The following is a 22,297-nucleotide window of genomic DNA, read 5'->3' as shown; positions in this document are numbered from 1 at the left end:
TCCGGCTTTTTTCTTTTTGCTTATGTGGTGCTGAGGAATCGAACCCAGGGCCTCAGGCATGCAAGGCAAGCGCTCAACCACTGAGCCACCTTCCCAGCCCCTGTGTGACTGTCTTATACAAAGAAAATCCTATATAGACATCTGACCCGATCCTACTGCACAAATAAAATATTTTAAACCACAACAAAAAGCTGTAGTTGATGTAAAAATTAACATCCAACTATATCCTAACAACTGAAGTCACTCTGATCACACTGCATAATAAGGATTCATTGCACATGTCCTATGTTAATTGGTAAAATCATTTTTTCTAGCTATGAATCAAATTACATAAGATTACTCAACGTAAGAATGTGACTGTGCTGAGAGCTGCTGGCTCACACCTATAAACCTAGCTACTCAGGAGGCTGAGATCTGAGGACCACGGTTCAAAGCCAACCTGGACAGCAAAGTCCTGAGACACTATTTTTGTTTTTGTTTTTATTTTTTGTTGGTCATGGGGCTTGAACTCTGGGCCTGGGCACTGTCCCTTAGCTCTTCAGCTCAAGGTGAACACTCTACCACTTGAGCCACAGTGGACACTTCCAGTTTTCTGGTGGTTTCTTGGAGAGTCTCTTGGCCTTTCCTACCCAGGCTGGCTTTGAACCACGATCAGATCTCAGCCTCCTGAGTAGCTAGGATTACAGGCATGAGCCACTGGCTGCTAAGACTCTTATCTCCATTTAACCACCAGAAAACCAGAAGTGGTGCTGTAGCTCAAATGGTGGAGCATTAGCTTTGAGCTGAAGGGCTCAGGAACAGTGCCCAGGCCGTGTGTTCAAGGCCCAAACTAACAAAACAAATAAATAAGTTTAAAAAATATAAGAATATAACACTGTAACTAGCTGCCCTTTAGGTTATTACAATCAAATCATCATTCCAATCAAATTAATTCATCTTTTATTTATAAATACTGGGTGAGGGTATAGCTCAGTGGTAGAATATTTGCATGCCCATTAGGCCCTAGATTCAGTCCCAGCATTGTTAAAAAAAAAAAGACTAGATGTTTGCACATTGAAAAACGCAACACAAGCATATACAATTAATAAGGAATTTTGGTATTGGTAAATGTATTTTTTTCTTTGTAAAAAAACATATATAACCCTGGTGCTGGTGGCTCACGCCTGTAATCTTAGATACTCAGGAGGCTGAGATCTGAGGATCATGGTTCAAAGCCAGCCTGGACTCTTATCTCCAATCAACTACTGAAAATGGAAGTGGCTCTGTGGCTCAAGTGGTAGAATGCTCGCCTTGAGCTGAAGAGCTCAGGGACAGTGCTCAGGCCCAGAGTTCAAGCCCCATGACTAACCAAAAAAAAAAATATATATATATGTTTATGTGTATATATATATATATATATATATATACATTATATACACACAAAAACACATTCACATATAGAGACAATATATGCATATATATGCATCTATCTATCTATCTATCTATCTATCTATCTATCTATCTGTCTATCTATCTGTCTGTCTATCTATCTATTGTGTGTATGCTAGTGCTCCTACAGGGGCTTGTACTTCAGGGCCTCGTGCTCTCTCTTGTATTTTTCACTTTGCAGGCATTCTACCACTTGAACTACCTCTCTACTAACAGCTTTTTGCAGGTAAACTGGAGATAAAACTCTCAGGGATTTGTCTGTCTCAGCTGAGTTTGAACCGTGACACTCCGATCTCAGCCTCCTGAGTAGCTAGAATTACAGGAATTAGTCACCAGAGCCCAACTTCAATTATATTATTAGTTATGTTCCAAAATTAAAGTCTAAAGTAACTTTTCAGATACTTACATGGCCATTTGCAACATCTAATAAATCTTTAACTCTACAACCACTCATGGTTCCCATCTCATTGCAGATAGAGTCTTCTATGATTAGGTAGTTAGCTTTGTAGGATGTCAGTATTTTGTAAATATCTTCAGCAGATCGCTTAGAATAGATTTGATATATCTGAAATATTAAAATTGATTTTAAAAGACAATGAAATTAAAAGTTCATTAAAATACAATTTACATACCATCCAATTCATCTATTAGATTTTTACTATATTTATAGAGTTATGCATTCACCATTATTTTTCCATCATTTACATTACCTCCAGAGAAAAACCTTGTATCCAACCCCTCTGCCTTCTTCCATCGGAGGTAACCAATAATCTCCTATGTGTCTACAAATGTACCTATTCTGGTCAGGTGCTGGTTGCTCACATCTATAATCCTAGCTACTCAAAAGACTGAGATCTGAGGATCATGGTTCAAAGCCAGCCTGGGGAAGAAAATCTGTGAAAGGGCTGGGAAGGTGGCTCAGTGATAGAGCGCTTGCCTTGCATGCCTGAGGCCCTGGGTTCGACTCCTCAGCACCACATAAGCAAAAAGAAAAAAGCCGGAAGTGGCGCTGTGGCTCAAGTGGTAGAGTGCTAGCCTTGAGCTAAGGAGCTGAGGGACAGCGCCCAGGCCCAGAGTTCAGGCCCACAACTGGACACCACCCCCCCCCAAAAAAAAGAAAATCTGTGAGAATTTTATCTCCAATTAAGAACTAAGAAAAGAAAAAAAAAAAAAAAAGAACTAAGAACAGCCAGACATGGAGTTGTGGCTCAAGTGGTAGAGTGCTAGCTTTGAGCAAAAAAATTCAGATAGCACGCAGGTCCTGAGTTCAAGCCTCAAGACTAGCACAAAAAAATTTAAAAGTAGCATTAGAATACTTGAGTTCTAGTCTGCCATTTTTTTTTTTTTGTCGGCCGTGGGGCTTGAACTCTGGGCCTGGGCGCTGTCCCTCAGCTCTTCAGCTCAAGGCCAGCGCTCTACCACTTGAGCTACAGCGCCACTTCCGGTTTTCTGGTGGTTTATTGGAGATAGGAGTCTCACGGTCTCTCCTGCCCGGGCTGGCTTTGAACCGCGATCCTCAGATCTCAGCCTCCTGAGTAGCTAGGATTACAGGCGTGAGCCACCAGCGCCCGGCTCCTTTTTTTTTTTTTTTTTAATGCTGTTGTTTTTGTCCTGTTTTTTTTTTTTTTTTTTTTTTTTTTGGGTCCGGTCGTGGGGCCTGAACTCTGGGCCTGGGCGCTGTCCCTCAGCTCTTCAGCTCAAGGCTAGCGCTCTACCACTTGAGCCAAAGCGCCACTTCCGGCTTTTTCTTTTTGCTTATGTGGTGCTGAGGAATCGAACCCAGGGCCTTGACCATGCAAAGCAAGCGCTCTACCACTGAGCCACCTTCCCAGCCCTTGTTCTGTTCTTGTGTGTATGTATGTGCATGTGCTGGTCCTAGAACTTAAACTCAGGGCCTGCACACTGTCTCTGAGTTTTTGTGCTCAAGGTTAGCACTTTACTACTTTAAGCCACAGCTCCACTTGCGTCTTTTAGTTACCTGGAGTTAAGAGACAGATTTTTCCTGCTAGGCTTGCTTCAAATCTCCATCCTCACATCTCAGTCTCCTGAGTAGCTAGGATTATAGGCATGAGCCACAAGCACCAGATTTGCTTTGGTTGTTTATGAAGTGCTACGTGTAGAACTGAAGGCCTTATGCCCAGGAAAATTCTCTACCACTGAAAAACAACAACAACAAAAAGAGTTGTTTTGATTTTGTAGTGCTGGGGATTAAATTTGGGGTCTTGTAAATGTTAGGTGAATACTCTACCACTAAATTGAAACACTAAATTGCTTAGTCTGACCCTAGAATTACAATCCTAAACTACAAAAGATGGCTAGCACCTATAATCTACATAGTCAGAAGGCCAAGATCTGAGGATCTAGGCTCAAAGTCAAGCCAAGGCAGAGAAATCCATGAGATTCTTTTTGTTGTTGTTGGTTGTGGGGCTTGAACTCTGGGCTTGGCACTGTACCTGCGCTCTTCAGCCCAAGGTGAGCGCTCTACCGCTTGAGCCACAGCGCCACTTCCATGAGATTCTTACTTCCAATTGACCAGAATAAAACTGGAAGCAGAGGTATGGCTTAAGTAGTAGGTGCTAGTCTTGACCAAAAAAGCTAAGTGAAAGCATGAGGCCTGAGATCAAGCCATAGTACCGGTGTGCATGTGTACGTGTGCTCACTCACACACACACATACAAAGAAATTGTATTTCTCCTGCCTCCATCTTCCAAGTAGCTAGGATTATAGGCATACCAACATGTCCAGTTAAATGATAGCATTTAACTATTAACAGAATTTTAGCTTGGAGAGACAAAGCACACCAAGATATATTACTTCAAAATTTGAGAAAAATATGTTTTCAAAGTAAAGTTTACCTTTCTAAAATACTATACATCAGTTCCCCTGATAACTATGGAAAATTAAATGCTTTCCCCAGAAACATACCAATACTGAACACTATTAAGATACAGATCTGTCTGTCTGTCTGTCTCTCTCTCTATCCATCCATCCATCTACCTACCTACCTACATTTTTCTTTTTTTTTTGGGTTGGTTGTGGGGCCTGAATTCTGGGCTTGGGCGCTGTCCCTCAGCTCTTCAGCTGTAGACTAGCACTCTACCACTTGAGCCTCAGCCCCACTTCTGGCTTTTTCTGCTTAAGTGGTGCTGAGGAATCGAACTGAGGACCTCATGCATGCAAGGCAAGCACTCTACCACTGAGCCACCTTCCCAGCCCCCCTACATTTTTTTTCATGCAAATTTTAGGCTTGAACTCAGGGCCTGGGTGCTGTCCCTGAGCTTTTTCACTCAAGGCTAGCTAGTGTTCTACCAACGTAAGCCACAGCTCCATTTCTAGATTTCATGATGTTTAATTGGAGATAAGTCTCACAGACTTTCCTGCCTGATTTCGAACTGATATCCTTAGATCTCAGCCTGCTAAGCAGCTAGAATTATAGACATGAGCCACCAGTACCTGACCAGTATTGGTATTTTGTTGTGGGTTTTTGTTTTGTTTTGTATTTTTGGTCAGTCATGAGGAATTCAGGGCTTGGGTACTGTCCCTGAGCTCTTTTGCTCAAGACTACCATTCTACCACTTTAAGCCATAGTACCACTTCTGGTATTCTGGTGGTTAATTGGAAATAAGAGTCTCATAGACTTTCCTGCTTGGGTTGGGCTGGCTTCAAACCACAATCCTCAGATCCCATCCTCCTAAGTAGCTAGATTACATGGGTGAGCCACCAGCACCCAGCCAGTATTGATATTTAAAACAAAGAAAATAATACTTAATTTTGGATTTTCTTGGTAAATTTGTTTTTGGTTAGTGGTGGGCCTGGGCGCTGTCCCTCAGCTCTTCAGCTCAAGGCTAGCACTCTACCACTTGAGCTACAGCGCCACTTCGGGTTTTCTGTGGTCTTACTGGAGATAAGATTTTCACAGACTTGGGCTGGGAAGGTGGCTCAGTGGTAGAGTGCTTGCCTGGCATGCATGAGACCCTGGGTTTGATACCTCAGTACCACAAAAGCAGAAAAAAAAAGCCGGAAGTGGTGCCGTGGCTCAAGTGGTAGAGCGCTAGCCTTGAGGTGAAGAGCTGAGGGACAGCGCCCAGGCCCAGAGTTCAGGCCCACAACCGGACCCAAAAACAAAACAAACAAAGATTTTCACACTTTCCTGCCCGGGCTGGCTTTGAACCGTGATCCTCAGATCTCAGCCTCCTGAGTACCTAGGATTACAGGCATGAGCCACCAGTGCCCGGCGGTAAATTTTTTTTTTTTTGTTGGTTGTAGGGCCTGAACTGTGGGCCTGGGTGCTGTCCCTTAGCTCTTCAGCTCAAGGTTGGCGCTCTACCACTTGAGCCACAGCGCCACTTCTGGCATTTTCTGCTTATGTGGTACTGAGGAATCAAACCCAGGGCCTCATGCATGCAAGGCAAGCACTCTACCACTAAGCTACCTTCCCAGCCCCATCCTTTGGTAAATTTATAATATAACTTTTAAAACCAAAGTAAATCAGCTCTTCTAAAACTGTTTGGATATTCCTACCTAACTAGCAACATACGCATTAGCATGAAGTATGCTAAATTGATAGAGTGCTATAAAAGAACTAAATGTAGTCCTCAATATGACTTACATTTTCATTTCTCTTGAGAAGATCATCGTCATTGTAAAGAGGTAAGCTGGTCACCATCCATCCAGTGCACAACTTAATTGCACCCATTAACTGTGGACTCCCTGCAAACACAGCTGCAACTGGAGCTTGCCTTCTGCAAAGAACCAAGAGATGCACAATGAAAATCAAGTACACTATTAAGCTCAATGATTTACATCAATTCTGAAATAGCAGGTAGCTTACACTGTATAATAAATACACTGTTTCAATCATTCAGTTAATTTATGGATGCACTTAAAAAACATTATTTTAGCCTAGTACCAATGGCTTGCACCTATAATCCGAGCTACTCAGGAGGCTGAGATCTGAGGATTGCTGTTTGAAGCTAGTTCAGGCAAGAAAGTCTGTGAGACTCTGTTTTTTTTTTTGTCATTCATGGGGCTTGAACTCTGGGCCTGGGCGCTGTCCCTCAGCTCTTCAGCTCAAGGTTAGCACTCTACCACTTGAGCCACAACGCCACTCCTGGCTTTTTCTGCTTATGTGGTGCTGAGGAATCAAACCCAGGGCTTCATGCATGCAAGGCAAGCACTCTACCACTGAGCTACCTTCCCAGCTCTCTGTGAGATTCTTATCTCCAATTAACTACAAAAAAAAAAAAAAAAGCCAGAAGTGGTGCTATGGCTCCGTGGTAGAACGCTAGCATTGAGCAAAAAGGCTCAGAGTTAGGACCCAGGGCCTAAGTTCAAAACTCAGGACACACACACACACACACACACACACACACACACACACACACACACACACACACACACACACACACACACACACACACACACACACACACACACACACACACACACACACACACACACACACACACACACACACGATTATTTTGAGTGAAAATACAGAAATCATTTTAATATGTTATTTTCAAGAAGTTGTGCAAGGGAGTAATAAAAAAAAGGAGCACAGGAAACCAGTAAATCTAAACATGTAAATGCCATTAAAAATCACAGTAAATTAACAGACAAGAATATACTATTTTGGCTAGTTCAGTGGTGATACTATAAATTCTCAAATCATCTTTTGTGAATATTAACCAACACAACTCAACTCCTACCAGACCCATCTATTCTTCTGCTCCTTTCCTATATTCACTCATGACTATTTATATAACATACGTATGGTCTTTCAAGCCAGGATCATGGCACAAACTTCCAGAAAGAAAATACGTTTAGAATGTGGGAAAACTATAAAAACACTCCACTGGATTGTTCTAATGCATCTATCTATCTATCTATCTATCTATCTATCTATCTATCTATCCATCCATCCATCTAGTGTCTATCAATGAATGCAGTACAGGAAGATCAAACCTATGGCCTTGGACATAAAAACCAAATGTTCTACCATTGAGCTATTTTCTCAGCTCTACCTTTATTTATTCACTTCATATGTTCAACACTCAGCACCCATCTACTATGTACTATGGATAGTGCCATGCTCTGGAAATGAAGAGATATAACCTAGCCACTGTCCTCAGGAAGCTTTCAATGAAAATGGACATAAGATAGAATAAATCATACATCAGATAAAAATGTCCAATTTTTTTGTCCAAAATCCATTTGTTTAGGCCTTTGTTATATGTTAAAAATATTATGGTAAATCACAAATATTTGTCTGCCTTGGTTTTATAGTGCTTTGTGATTTACCACAATATTTTCATATGAATAAAATATACATGTAAAATATAAATATAAAACATATAAATTTCAAAAGCATATAACTTCTTCTTTTACTTTTTTCCCCTAGTAATGGAATCTGAACTCAGGATTAGGCAGATACTCACTCTACTACTTGTACTATGCCTACAAACCAGAAACTTCTTTAGTTACTGACAACAGAAGGAAGGCTATATTATCAGTACTCCTCAATGGTAAATACAAGTTACAAAAAGTTTTAATGGATGATCTGTAGAACATTATTTTTATATATACAAGTCTTTTTAGTAACAAGCCCTCTTTAAAAACAAACAAACAAACAAACAACTATGCTGGGTGCCAGTGGCTCACACCTGTAATCCTAGACACTCAGGAAGCTGAGATCTGAAGATCATGGTGCAGAGCCAGCCTGAACAGGAAAGACCATGAGACTCATCGGAAGTGGCACTGTGGCTCAAGTGGTAGAGTGCTTGCCTTGAGCTGAAGAGCTCAGGGAAGAGCCCAGGCCCAGATCTGGTTCAAGCCCCATGACCAAAGGGGGAAAAAAAAGAAAAAGCAATACTCATTTCTATGCATCTACTCTACTGACTGTTCACTGCAGAAACATGTTTCTTCTTTTATGCTCATTTCCAAAGTCTGCGTGTTTCATTCCATTTTCATGTCTACACACACACACACACACACACACACACACACACACACACACACACACACACACACACGCTGTAATAACAGCTTTTCCTAGTACTATACTTATGTAATTTGCTTTGATCAACAGAAAAATAGCCAACACAATATAGGCACAGCTTTAAATATGCTTGACCTTCAAACCTGCCCCTAGACACATGGGCAAATCAGTCTGACCCCTTCAGCTGAAATCTAGCCAATCCTAAACTGGTGAAAAGAAGTCATGACAGGTTTTCTAGGAGCATCTGAGCTGCTGCTCAAGATGAAAGAATTCCCACTGTGTCTACCTGCTGATTCCCTGATCTGTGAAAAATAATATTTAATCACTAAAGTTTTGTAGCAATACATTAACAAAAACTACTAAGGGTCTAAGCTGCTTATCACAAATAATGGCTGATATTTGCTATGTTGAAGTTTCTCATTGTGTTTGTAATTTTAGATCTCAACCTCATGAAAATTTATTTAGGAATTCTGTGTAGCCTGAGTTGAGAAAGTAGCATATCTACCAGGCCAACCCACAACCATTTTTTTTTTGAGTATAGTTAAAAACTTTGGTAATCTTTTTTCTATGTTATTTTTATTTTTTATTTGATTTTATTGTAAAGACGCTGTACAGAGGGCTTACACTTACATGAGTAATCAGCACATTTTTGTCAATATGGTTACCCATGCCTTTGTTTTTCTCCCACTAAACTTTCCCTCCAGCACTTCTCCTTCCCTCCCCGGAAGTTGTAGAGTTCATTTCCAACATAGTGACTTGTGAGTATCATTGTTGCAATGGGTCATCCTTTGTTCTTGTTTCAGCATTTTGTTATTCCCCTTCCTTTCCCCAAATCAGATCAATATATATACAAGATTCAGGATACCAGAATCAAAGACAGTGATTGCCAGGTATAAACCAATGGAAAAAGACCACTTTTTATGTCAGTTTCTTGACTTGAGGCTTCCTAGTTTAAAAAAAAGTATAATTTCAAACTACAAACCAATGTGAATTCAGGTGCAATGATACAAATTAACAAAGAGAATTTCTCTGTAGGTCTGTTTAGACCAGGAAAGACACAGCTACTTTGGATATTTTATTATTAGATCCTTCCTTGGCCTTTTAAATCTCTAGGTTACATATTTGTATGGTGAAGGAATCTCAATTCCAGTTCTCTGCTTGCAGAGGTCCCAGCACCAGATCCCCTGTTCTGCTTTGACATTAAAATCAAAACCCCGGGCCTGGGAAGTTGGCTCAGTGGTAGAGTGCTTGCCTCCCATGCATGAGGCCCTGGGTTCGATCCCTCAGCACCACATAAGCAGAAAAAGCCAGAAGTGGCACTTTGGCTCAAGTGGTAGGGCATAGCCTTGAGGTGAAGAGCACCCAGGCCCAGAGTTCAGGCCCCAGGATCCACATACATAAATAAATAAACAAACAAACAAATAAAAATTAAACAACAAAAAACCCTATGGTTACCAAGATCAGCAATTTACTACCCATGCAACTCCAACACAAGAATGAACAGTATCCTTTTTGACTATATACAGAAAAGAGATCCAGGCACTGGTGGCTCATGCTTGTAATCCTACCTACCCAGGAGGCTGAGATGTGAGGGTCATGGTTTGAAGCCAGATCGGACAGTACAGTCCATGAGACTCCTCTCCAACCACCAGAAAACCAGAAACGGTGCTGTACTTCAAATTGGTAGAGTGCTAACCTCCAGCGAAAGGACTTGGGAATAGCACCTAGACCTTGAGTTCAAGCCCTACTACCAACAAAAGAGTACCTGTCCCTATTTGATATTTCTAGTGTTGGGTGGGTCTCTCCAACCTCATACTTATCAATGTTGTACTTTAAAATGGAAGTAAACTTAATTAGAAAATTAAGGCTGGGCACTGGTAACCCATGCCTATAATCCTAGCTACTCAGGAGACAGAGATGTGAGGCTCACGGTTTGAAGCCAGTACAGGCAGTGAAGTCCGAGAGACTTGTATCTCCAATAAACTGCACAGAAAAAGCCAGAAGCAGCACTGTGGCTCAAGTGGTAGAACAATAGCCTTGAACAAAAAAAGCTCAAGGACATTGCCCAGGCCCTGAGTTCAAGCCCCAGGACTGGCAGAAAAAAAAAGAAATACTAAAATGACAAAGCCCAAGCAAACAGTATACTTAAAAATCACAGAATATGGGAACAATGGAAAGTATTACATTTTTCATTTTCCCCCAATCCCTTGGGTACCATGTAATGAAAGTTAATAGCTTATTAATAGTCTTGGGCAATTCAATTCTTACTTTATCCAAGTCATAAGCTCCACTGTATCTGGGTCATAGAATTCCTGTAGTTCCGTCAATTCTGTCATTAATCTGGGAAAAAACTGAAATGCACAACAAAATACCCAAAGGGTATGTAGGTAAGTAACTGTAAAGTTTAAAACTGTTCAGGTGCTCTAAAAACTAACAAAAGACAAATGAAATTACAACCCTGTTCTCATTGACTTGAATGTCATGAGTCTCTTTATCCCTTCAGTGACCTACTCATTATTCTCAATTCAAATCATCTATATTACAATAAAATTCACTGCCTAGAATCAGTAAATAATTTTATCACTAGCAACCAATTAAGCAGTATATCTTCCACATACACATATTAAATAAATTTCAGATCAGGTAAGTTTTAGGTTTATAGCAATTAGTTTCAGGCTACATTATTGCAAGCCAAAAAATTTATATCATTAAGACTTATTAAAACTTTCGAGTAACCAAAATATTTTTAAATATTCAGATGTATTTACACAGCCATTTCCGAAGCATTGCTAAGAAAAACTTATTTGGTTAAAATAACGTTTTAATAACTTTCCTATCCTCATATGTAAATTTATCATTACATCATAGCTAGTGTTTTTCAGTAATATAAAACTTGGTTTTCTTACCTCTTTCCATAAATTGAGACCAATTATAGTAGGTACAACCATGCTCAGAAAAAGAGCCTAAAGCATTAAAGAAAAAAATGAGGACAAGTTATTTTAGAGGACTGATTCTATGAACAATTGAAGATCCTCATGGCATCTAGTTCATCAAATGAGGTGAGAGTTACGTGTTTCAAATATAATTCTGGTTCCCGGGTTTCAGCAGAGGTTCACTGGGCTGGGAAGGTGGCTCGGAGGTAGAGTGCTTGCCTTACATGCATGAGACCCTGGGTTCAATTCCTCAGCACCACATAAGCAGAAAAAGCTGGAAGGGGTGCTATGACTCAAGTGGTAGAGCACTAGCCTTAAGCTGAAGAGCTGAGGGACAGCACCCAGGCCCAGAGTTCAGGCCCCAAGACTGACCAAAAAAAAAAAAAAAAAGCCGGGTGCCGATGGCTCACGCCTGTAATCCTAGCTACTCAGGAGGCTGGGATCTGAGGATTGTGGTTCAAAGCCAGCCGGGGCAGGAAAGTCCGTGAAACTCTTATCTCCAATAAACCACCAGAAAACCGGAAGTGGTGCTGTAGCTCAAGTGGTAGAGCATTACCCTTGAGCTGAAGAGCTGAGGGACAGTGCTCAGGCCCAGAGTTCAAGCCCTACTACTGACAAAATAATAATAATAATAATAATAATAATAATTCTGGAGGGCACTGGGAACTGGTGGCTCACACCTGTAATCCTAGCTACTCAGGAAGCTGAGATCTGATGATCGAGGTTCAAAGCCAGCCTGGGCAGTAAACTTCGTGAGACTCTTTATCTCCAAATAACCACCAGAAAACCAGAAACGGTACTGTGGTTCAAGAGGTAGAGCACTTGCTTTGAGCTGAAGAGCTGAGGGACGGCGCTCAGGCCCCGAGTTCAAGCCCCACGACTGACAAAAATAAATAAATAAATAATAATTCTGGAGGAGTGACTCAAGTGCCCTGAGTTGAAAAATCCCTGTATTGACAAACTCACTCTCTCTCTCTCACACACTCTCTTGCTCAACATATGAAGCAGCAAATAGAGGGAAATTAACACATTTATTATATAAATACAAAGCTGAAGCTGGTAATGTGGTTCAGTGGTAGAGTGTTTGTCTTGCATGTATGAAGCCCTAGGTTCAATTCTTCAGTACCACATAAACAGAAAAATCTGGAAGTGGCACTGTGGCTCAAGTGGTAGAGTGCTTGCCTTGAGCACAGAGAGGTTAAAGGATAGAGCCCAGGCCCTGAGTAGAAGCCCTAGAACCAGCAAAAAATAAATAAATAAATACAAGGCTGCCATTATAAAAGTAAATACTAGTTGGGCACCAGCGGCTTATGCCTGTAATCCTAGCTACTCAGGAGGCTGAGATATGAGGATTGCAGTTTGAAACCAGCAGGAAAGTCTATGAGACTCTATGTCCAATTAACCACCAGAAAACTGGAAGTGGGGCTGTGGCTCAAAGTGGTAGAGCGCTAGGCTTAAGCAAAAGAACTCAGGGACAGTGTCCAGGTCCTGAGTTGAAGCCCTATAACCAAAACAAACAAAAAAAAAAACGGAGGCATGGCTCAAGTGGTAGAAAGAACAAGTGTGGGATCTTGAGTTTAAGCCCCAGTATGGTCTAAAAAAACCGAAAAAATTAAAATTAATTTCTATCAACCTCATACTTATTTACATTTTTACATTTTTTTTTTTTTGGTCAGTCGTGGGGCTTGAACTCTGGGCATGGGCGCTTTCCCTGTGCTCTTCAGCTCAAGGACAGCGCTCTACCGCTTGAGTCACAGCACCACTTCCAGTTTTCGGTTTTCTAGTGGTTTATTGGAGATAAGAGTCTCACGGACTTTCCTGCCCGGGCTGGGGCTGGCTTTGAACCACGATCCTCAGATCTCAGCCTCCTGAGTAGCTAGGATTACAGGCGTGAGCCACCAGCACCTGGCTCATTTTTATTATTTTAATTAAATTAATTGACTTATTTATCTTGGCAGTATTAGTGGTTTCAACCCAAGGCATCAGGCCTGATTTCACTGGTTATTTTTAGGACAGAGTCTTGGGACTGTGCCTAAGTATGACCAACATACTTTTAGGCTTCCTGTCAATAGTGGGAATACAGATACATGCCACCACATTCAGCTTCTCTTCCATGGAGATAGAGTCCTGCACACTTTTCTGATTGGGCTAATCTGGAATTTTCAGCCTCGTAAGTAGTTAGGAAGACAGTTATGAGCCATCACAATTGCTTACCTTTCGTGTTTTTATTTGTATCAATTGAAATCCTTTAATTATAAATCCAAAATTATTTGTTGTTTATAAAAGGATCTCTTTTTCTATCTGTAAGTCATTATGTATTTTTTCAGTCTATTTCAGTAGTATTTAGTGTAGTTCCTATTTATTTGCATTTTATATTATACTGAATAAACGCAAATAACAGCTCACCAACAATACTGGATGTATACTTCTTAACCGAAGCCACTTGAAAACTGTCATCCAAAGTTCAGGGGAACATACACCAAATGCTGCTAGCATACACACATAAGGAGTCCAAATATATTTTAAGCTGGAAAACAGAATAATCATGTATCACATATCCCATGGCCCTCATGTTTCTGATTCCTCCCTACTGAATTAAACTCCCTAAAAAATACCAAAATGTAAAGGAAGAATGAAAAAAGCTTATTTAGCCTCAAATTTTCAGCAACAGATTGCTATCTAGTTATTAAATAATCAAAAAGACATGTGGGTTAAACATTGAGGATGGGTTAAAACATTTATATTGAAGAGGGTGTAACAAAACTGTACTCAGCTTTTTCAGAAAACAATTTGGCAGAACATAAAAAACTTTTAAATTCTCTTAGATAGGAATACTATTTCTAGCAATCGGGGCTAACATATATAGCCTGGATTATATACATATACATACATACACATATATGTATGCATACATATACACATACATATATATGCATGTGTACATTATAATTCCTAATATGTATTTAATTTCTATATACACAAATTGTTGTTGGGTTTTTTTTGGGTCCCATTGTGGGCCTGAACTCTGGGACTGGGCGCTATCCCTCAGCTCTTCAGCTCAAGGCTAGCACTCTAATCACTTGAGCCACAGCACCACTTCTGGCTTTTTTCTTTTTGCTTATGTGATGCTAAGGAATCAAACCCAGGGCCTCATGCATGCAAGGCAAGTGCTCTACCACTGAGCCACCTTCCCAGCCCACAACTTAAAGGTTTTAAATGGAATATGTTTTTACTTTAGTTTTGTTTTTGTTTTGGGGATTCTTCTGTGCAAGTACTAGGGCTTCAACTCAAGGCCTGAGTTTAATCTTTTTTGCTTAAGACTAGCACTCTACCCTTTAAGTCACAGCTCTACTTCCATATTTTTGGTGGTTAACTGAAGATAAAAGTCCCATGGACTTTCCTGTACACACTGGCTTCAAACAACAATCCTCAGGTTTTAGCCTCCTGCATAGTTAGGATTATAGGCATGATCCACCAGTGCCCAGCCAGGACAGGTCTTAAATGTGCATGATCTTTCAGCATCAGCCTCTTAAGTACTGGCATTACAGGTGATCACCACCAAAAATTGCTAATTGGACTCTGAAGTTAAAAAAAAATGAAAAATCTATGATAAGTGACATGCTAGTAGCTCACATCTGTAATCCTAGCTATTCAGAGGGCTGAGATCTGGGGAATCAGGTTCACCCCGCTTAGACAAGAAAGTCGTATCTCAAATTAGCCATCAGAAAATCAGAAGCTAGCCTTGAGCAAAAGATCTCAGGGATAGCCACCCAGGCCCTGAGTTCAAACCCCATGATGACCAAAAGAAAAAAAAAGAAGAAAATATACTCATTACCTGATTTATGTGACTGTAACCTGCTGTATATCACCTTTATAATAACAATAATACAAAGAAATTTTTAAAAAAGTAGCACAAAAAGGAGCTAGAGGAATGGCTCAATAGAACAGTACCTACTCTATTAAGAGTGGGCCCTGCGGGACACCAGTGGCTCACATTTATAATCCTAGCTACTCAGGAGGCTGAGATCTGAGGATTGCAGTAAAAGCCAGCCCGGGCAGGAAAGGCTGTTGAACTCTTATCTCCAATAAACCACCAGAAAACCAGAAGTGGTGCTGTGGCTCGAGTGGTAAAGTGCTAGCCTTGGGCTGAAGAGCTGAGGGACAGCACCCAGCCCAGAGTTCAAGCCCTATGACTGACAAAAAAAAAAAAAAAAAAAAAAGTGAGCCCTGAGTTCAAAACTCCAGTACCACCAATAAAAGGGAAAATCTTTGCAAAAGCAAATATCAAATAAAGTACACTTACCCTTCTATAACCATTGCAAGAGAACCCAATAAAATAGTGTGGATTACATGATAAATTATTTCTGGTCTTTCTCCAATTCGCCCATCTTCAAGAGTACCTGTTTCTTTGACAGACATGCCACTATAAAAAAGAAATGTATTTTTAAAGTTTAAAAAAAAAAGCCATTTTGTTCAGCATCTTTGAGGGCCATCCCTGAAAATTTAAATTTTTTTGTTTTGTTTTTGTGCTGGCCCTGGAGCTTGAAACTGGGAACTGTCCCTGAGCTTTCTGTACTCTATCACTTGAGTCAAACTCTACTTTGGGCTTTTTTGGTGGTTAATTGGAAATGAGAATATCACAGATTTGCTGCCCAAGTTGGCTTTCAACTGCAATCCTCAGATCTCAGCCTCTTAAGTAGCTAAGATTACAGGCATGAGCTGCCAGTACCCAGCTAACATTGTTCTTAAAAAAGTGAAATGGAGCCGGGCGCTGGTGGCTCATGCCTGTAATCTTAGCTACTCAGGAGTCTGAGATCTGAGGATCGCAGTTCAAAGCCAGCCCGGGCAGGAGAGACTGTGAGACTCCTATCTCCAATAAACCACCAGGAAACAGGAAGTGGCGCTGTAGCTCAAGTGGTAGAGCGCTGGCCTTGAGCTGAAGAGCTGAGGGACAGCGCCCAGGCCCAGAGTTCAAGCCCCATGACCGACCAAAATAAAAAAAAGTGAAATGGGCTGGGTGCCAGTGGCTCATGCCTGTAATCCTAGCTACTCAGGAGTCTGAAATCTGAGGATCAAGGTTCAAAGCCAGCCTGGGCAGGAAAGTCCGAGAAACTCTTATCTCCAATAAACCACCAGAAAACCGGAAGTGGTGCTGTGGCTCAAGTGGTAGAGCGCTAGCCTTGAGCTGAAGAGCTCAGGGACAGCACCCAGGCCCAGAGTTCAAGCCCCACGACAAAAAAAAAAAAAAAAAAAAAGTGAAATGGTAAGCATATTAGTCTGTAAATGCTTATTATTTATTATTCTCATATCAAATCTGTCACTACATATTTACAAGGACTAAAGCTTAACATGATTTTTTATTGTGAACTTAAAACGATCAGTTAGGAAATAACAGAATTGGAAATTCTACAATATTGAAAGAAGATGAAGTGGCATATACCTGTAGCAGCAGTGGTCCCAGTATTAAGGAGACTGAAGTACAAAAATCACTTAAACTACTCTGGGCAACACAATAAAATTAACACATTCTTTCCTTTCTCTCTCCTTTTCTTTTTTTTTTTTTCTAGTATAACCAGAGACTAAACCCAGGGCCTCATAAATGCTAGGCCAAAGTTTGTCTCCTTTTATTTATTTTTATTTTTTTTGGGTCCGGTCATGGGGACTGAACTCTGGGCCTGGGTGCTGTCCCTCAGCTCTTCAGCTCAAGGCTAGCGCTCTACCATTTGAGCCACAGCGCCACTTCCGGCTTTTTTTTTTCCTGCTTATGTGGTGCTGAGGAATCGAAGCCAGGGCCTCAAGCATGCAAGGCAAGCGCTCTACCACTGAGCCACCTTCCCAGCCCCAGTTTGTCTCCTTTAAAAAAAAAAAAAGTGGGGTGCTGGTGGCTCACGCCTGTAATCCTAGCTACTCAGGAGGCTGAGATCTGAGGATCGCGGTTCAAAGCCAGGCCGGGCAGGAGAGACTGTGAGACTCCTATCTCCAACAAACCACCAGAAAACTGGAAGTGGCGCTGTAGCTCAAGTGGTAGAGCGCTCGCCTTGAGCTGAAGAGCTGAGGGACAGCGCCCAGGCCCAGAGTTCAAGCCCCATGGCTGACCAAAAAAAAAAAAAGGAAATCCTAGCTACTCAGAAAGCTGAATCTGAGGATGGCGGTTCAAAGCCAGCCCAGGCAGAAAAGTCCATGAGACTCATATCTCCAATTAACTACCAGAAAACTGGAAGTGGCACTGTGGCTCAAGTGGTAGATCACTTGCCTTGAGTTGAAGAGCTCAGAGACAGTACCCAGGCTCAGAGTTCAAGCCCCATGACCAAACAAAAACAAACAACAAAAAACAAAGATGGGTTTTGGCTCAGTGGTAAGCATATATTTAATAGCAAATATTTTATAGGTTATGTCTTTTTTATAATACCCCAGTAAAGTGGTAGATTTTCATAGGTACTTACTTAATCCTCCTAAAGAAAACTTGTATCATAGAAAGAAGACAAATAATTAACACTAAAATATAGAATGGTAATAGAGAAGAACGAGTCAGTCGTAAAAAGAAATCTTCAGATGGTGCCTGGAGAGATTCTTGACACAGAAGCCAATTCATTGTGAAATTTCTAGAGAAGATCAAAAAGGTATGATTAAAATCACAGGTGTTTTAGGCAGCTGAACATAGGGGATTTTTGTTTTAATTACAGAGCAGCAATATGAACTCAGGCCTCTAGACCTTTTACTTTTGTTGTCTTTCAGATAGGTTTCCATACTTTAAGTCAATTGTGTGTGTGTGTGTGTGTGTGTGTGTGTGTGTGTGTTCTCTGGTATTCCTCTACCTCTCTTCCTGCTTCCTAGCAACCATGAGGTTAGGAAAAGCCTGTCTACCAAACACCCCAAAATGAGAGCCAAATAAAGATGGACTAAAACCTCTAAAATAGAGACAAATCCGGGCTGGGAAGGTGGCACAGTGGTAACGTGCTTGCCTTGCATGCATGAGGCCCTGGGTTCAATTCCTCAGCACCACATAAGCAAAAAGAAAAAAGCCGGAAGTGGCGCTGTGGCTCAAGTGGTAGAGCGCTAGCCTTGAGCTGAAGAGCTGAGGGACAGCGCCCAGGCCCAGAGTTCAGGCCCCACGACCGGATGCCCCACAAAAAAAAAAAAAAAAAAAGAGACAAATCCTTCCTCCTTTGTTTCCTCACTTATTTTATCACAAAACAAAGGTGACTAGCACCCAGTAACATAATCATCTCTAAAGCCCAATATAGTTTGAAATTTTGAGTTGTTTTCTCTTCTTCTTCCTTCTTTTCTCTCTTTTTCCATTTCCTTTCTTTGTTATATGAGGTATCAAACCCAGGACCTCATGCATGTCAGGCAAGGGTTTATTTTTATTTATTTATTTATTTAGTCCAGTCCTGGGGCTTGAACTCCTGAGGGCCTGAGCGCTATCCCTGAGCTTCTTTTGCTCAAGGCTAGCACTACTTCTGGCTTTTTCTATGTATCTGGTACTGGGGAATGGAACCCAGGGCTTTGTGCATGCTAGGCAAGCACTATACCACTAAGCCACATTGCCAGCCCTCAGGCAAGGGTTTATATCACTAAACTCTTAACTTGTGTTTTTAACTTAAAAAAAAAATTCAGCTGACCCACCTCTATCTATAGTGTCCAGTTATGGGAGCTATTGACTACAAGTGGATACTAAACATTTGGAAGTGAGAGCTAGTTTAATACACTTAGGATTTCAAAGAACTTTTCTTTTTCCATCAGTCATGGGCACAGGGCTTGAACTCAGAACCTGGACACTGTCCCTTGAGCTTTTTTTTCCCCTCCCCTCAGAGCTAGTACTCTACCATTTTTTTATTTTTTATTTTTTTGGGTCCGGTCGTGGGACCTGAACTCTGGGCCTGGGCGCTGTCCCTCAGCTCTTCAGCTCAAGGCTAGCGCTCTACCACTTGAGCCACAGCGCCACTTGCAGCTTTTTGCTTATATGGTGCTGAGGAATCGAACCCAGGGCCTCATGCATGCAAGGCAAGTGCTCTACCAGTGGGACACCTTCCTAGCCCTTGCTCTACCATTTTGAGCCACAGCTCCACTTCTATTTTTTTGGGAGTTAATTTGAGATAAGAGTCTCACAGAATTTCTTTTTTTTTTTTAAACTGGATTTTTTTTTTGGGGGGGGGGGGAGGAGTCCGGTCATGGGGCCTGAATTCTGGGTGCTGTCCCTCAGCTCTTCATCTCAAGGCTAGCTTGAGCCACAGCGCCACTTCCGGCTTTTTTCCCTTTGCTTATATGGTGCTGAGGAATCGAACCCAGGGCCTCATGCATGCAAGGCAAGCACTCTACCACTGAGCCACCTTCCCAGCCCCTCCCTGGGCTTTTTTTGCTCTAGGCTAGGGGTCTACCATTGAGCCCGAGTTCCACGTTTGGCTTTTTGGAGATAGAGAATCCCAGTGCCCAGATTTTTTTTTTTAACTATTTTTTCAGATTTTTTCAAACTCACTATCCTCCTATTTCTGCTTCTCAAGTGCTAAGATTACAAGTGTGCATCATCATGCCTTGCTATTTACTTTTTTAAATGTAACTACTAGAAAATTACAGATATATATAAGGTTCACATTATACTGTTACTGATTAATTCTAATCTATAGTAAACAAATATAATCTTTATAATGGTACTAGGGATTAAACTTAGGTACACAGTGCCTTAATGTACTCTATATCTTTGTATACTATAAACATCTTATTTACTATTATATATTACAACATGAAAGTCTATCCAAAGCATCTTCAATTCCATATCATTCCACAACAAATGAGAAAAAAAAATTCTAAATATACTAGAATTGGAGAAATGCATTTCTAAGTATGTTATTGTATTTCTTGAAACAGAACAAAAATCAACAAAAATAAAATATTATTTATTTACATAATATTTACATTCATTACATTAATATTGTGGCAATATGGAATGAAAACTCAAGACCTTGCAATTGGTAGGCAAGTGCTGTACCACTTGAGTAATGGCCTCAATCTTCAAGTACATTTGGATTTTTTTTGTCGGTCGTGGGTCTTTTTTTTTTTTTTTTGCCAGTGGGGGCCTGAACTCTGGGCCCAGGCACTGACCCTCAGCTCTTCAGTCAAGGCTAGCACTTGAGCCACAGCGCCACTTCTGGCTTTTTCCATTTATGTGGTGCTGAGGAATCGAACCCAGGGCTTCATGCATGCAAGGCAAGCACTCTACCACTGAGCCACCTTCCCAACCCCTCGGTCGTGGGTCTTGAACTCTGGGCCTGGGCACTGTTCCTGAGCTCTTCAGCTCCAGGTTAGTACTCTACCACTTGAGCCACAGCGCCACTTCCAGTTTTCTGGTGGTTAATTGGAGATAAGAGTCTCTTGGACTTTCTTACCCAGGCTGCCTTTGAACTGTGATCCTCAGATCTCAGCCTCCTGAGTACCTAGGGTTACAGGCATGATCCACTGGTACCCAGCAAGTACATTACTTTTTAATTTTAAAAAAGTTAGCTTCCAATCAAATTATTATGGTCCTAATAAATGTCTTACTGATGATTTTCTGTCTTTTCCTAATGTAAGTATATTGTTGACATAGTGGTTAAAATTAACTTGGCTCTTTACTATTAAGTCCATAATCTGTACTATTATTTCTTTTACTTTGCTCTTATTTCCATTTTTTTTGGGGGGGAGGAGTTGGGGATCAAACTTAAGGACTGAACAAACCATATTACTGAGCTTACATTCCCAACCCTCAACTTAAATCTTTACTCTGACCTTAGATTTTTATCATTTTTCTTTACTAAGAAAGAAAGTACCCTTAAAAATCCTACAATGTGGGGTCAGAATGTAAAAAGGGGTGACACTGATAAAGATATATAGATAGATATATACATCTATCTATCTATCTATATATCTATCTATATATATTTTTTTTGTCGGTCATGGGCTTCAACTCTGGGCCTGGGCGCTCGCTGTCCCTGAGCTCTTCAGCTCAACTCAAGCACTCTACCACTTGAGCCACAGAGCCACTTTGGTTTTCTGGTGGTTTATTGGAGATAAGAGTCTCACAGGGGCTGGGAAGGTAGCTCAGTGGTAGAGCGCTAGCCTTGCGTGCTTGAGGCCCTCGGTTCGATTCCTCAGCACCACATAAGCAAAAAAGAAAAAAGCCGGAAGTGGTGCTGTGACTCACGTGGTAGAGTACTAGCCTTGAGCTGAAGAGCTGAGGGACAGCGCCCAGGCCCAGAGTTCAGGCCCCACGACTGGACCAAAAAAAAAAAAAAAAAAAAGAGTCTCACAGGCTTTCTTGCCCAGGCTGGCTTTGAACCATGATCCTCAGATCTCAGCCTCCTGAGTAGCTAGGATTACAGTCATGAGCCACCAGTGCGTAGCTGATAAAGATATGTTGTATTCATAAACTTCTTTGTTAAATGGTAACTTCTTTATATAACTACTTAAAGATAATTTAAAAGAAATGTGAAGACTACAATGTGGCTTAGAGGCATGGCTCAATAGAAAGGCATGTCAAATCCTTATACAATAGAACACACAAAACAACCTACAATTGTATTAAGGCTTAATATATATAATTCTGAGATAACTTAAATGAGATACAATTTTAATTTATTAATTTTTGTGATATTGGGGATTAAATCTAGAGCTTTAAGCATACTAAACATATGTTTATTTTCTTGCAGTGCTAGGAATAGAACTCAGGATCCGACAATTGTCAAAAAAAGTATTTAACTAACTGAACTGTATATCCAATATAAATATCATATTTTATCTATAATAATTTCTCAAACTAATCATTTTTTTCTTTTATTGTCAGTCATAGAGCTTAAACTCAGGGCCTGGGCATTGTCCCTGAGCTGTTTTGCTCAAGTCTAGTAGTACTCTACTACTTTGAGCCATAGCACCACTTCTGGTTTTCTGGTGGTTAAAAAGTCTC

The 22,297-nt window shown here is 40.9% G+C and overlaps 1 protein-coding gene across 2 annotated transcripts in view; it reads right to left on the bottom strand.

The window, feature by feature from the left end:
• Dpy19l4 (dpy-19 like 4) overlaps nucleotides 1–22,297 on the bottom strand; it is a 62,460-nt gene that overhangs the window by 6,000 nt on the left and 34,163 nt on the right. For both annotated transcript variants that reach the window (XM_069991085.1, XM_069991086.1), the window contains 7 exons: nucleotides 17,805–17,963; nucleotides 15,665–15,784; nucleotides 13,768–13,888; nucleotides 11,335–11,391; nucleotides 10,697–10,779; nucleotides 6,038–6,170; nucleotides 1,835–1,993 (listed from right to left, as the gene is read on the bottom strand). In XM_069991085.1, coding sequence (XP_069847186.1) covers nucleotides 1,835–1,993; nucleotides 6,038–6,170; nucleotides 10,697–10,779; nucleotides 11,335–11,391; nucleotides 13,768–13,888; nucleotides 15,665–15,784; nucleotides 17,805–17,963 — 832 coding nt within the window. The remainder of the gene's footprint in view (nucleotides 1–1,834; nucleotides 1,994–6,037; nucleotides 6,171–10,696; nucleotides 10,780–11,334; nucleotides 11,392–13,767; nucleotides 13,889–15,664; nucleotides 15,785–17,804; nucleotides 17,964–22,297) is intronic.

The sequence above is a fragment of the Dipodomys merriami genome, unplaced genomic scaffold (assembly GCF_024711535.1).
Source record: "Dipodomys merriami isolate MVZ:Mamm:240054 unplaced genomic scaffold, mDipMer1.0.p SCAF_4, whole genome shotgun sequence".
Lineage (NCBI taxonomy): Eukaryota > Metazoa > Chordata > Mammalia > Rodentia > Heteromyidae > Dipodomys > Dipodomys merriami.
Note: the sequence above shows the minus strand (reverse complement) of the source record. Positions and strands in the feature narration are given on the sequence as shown.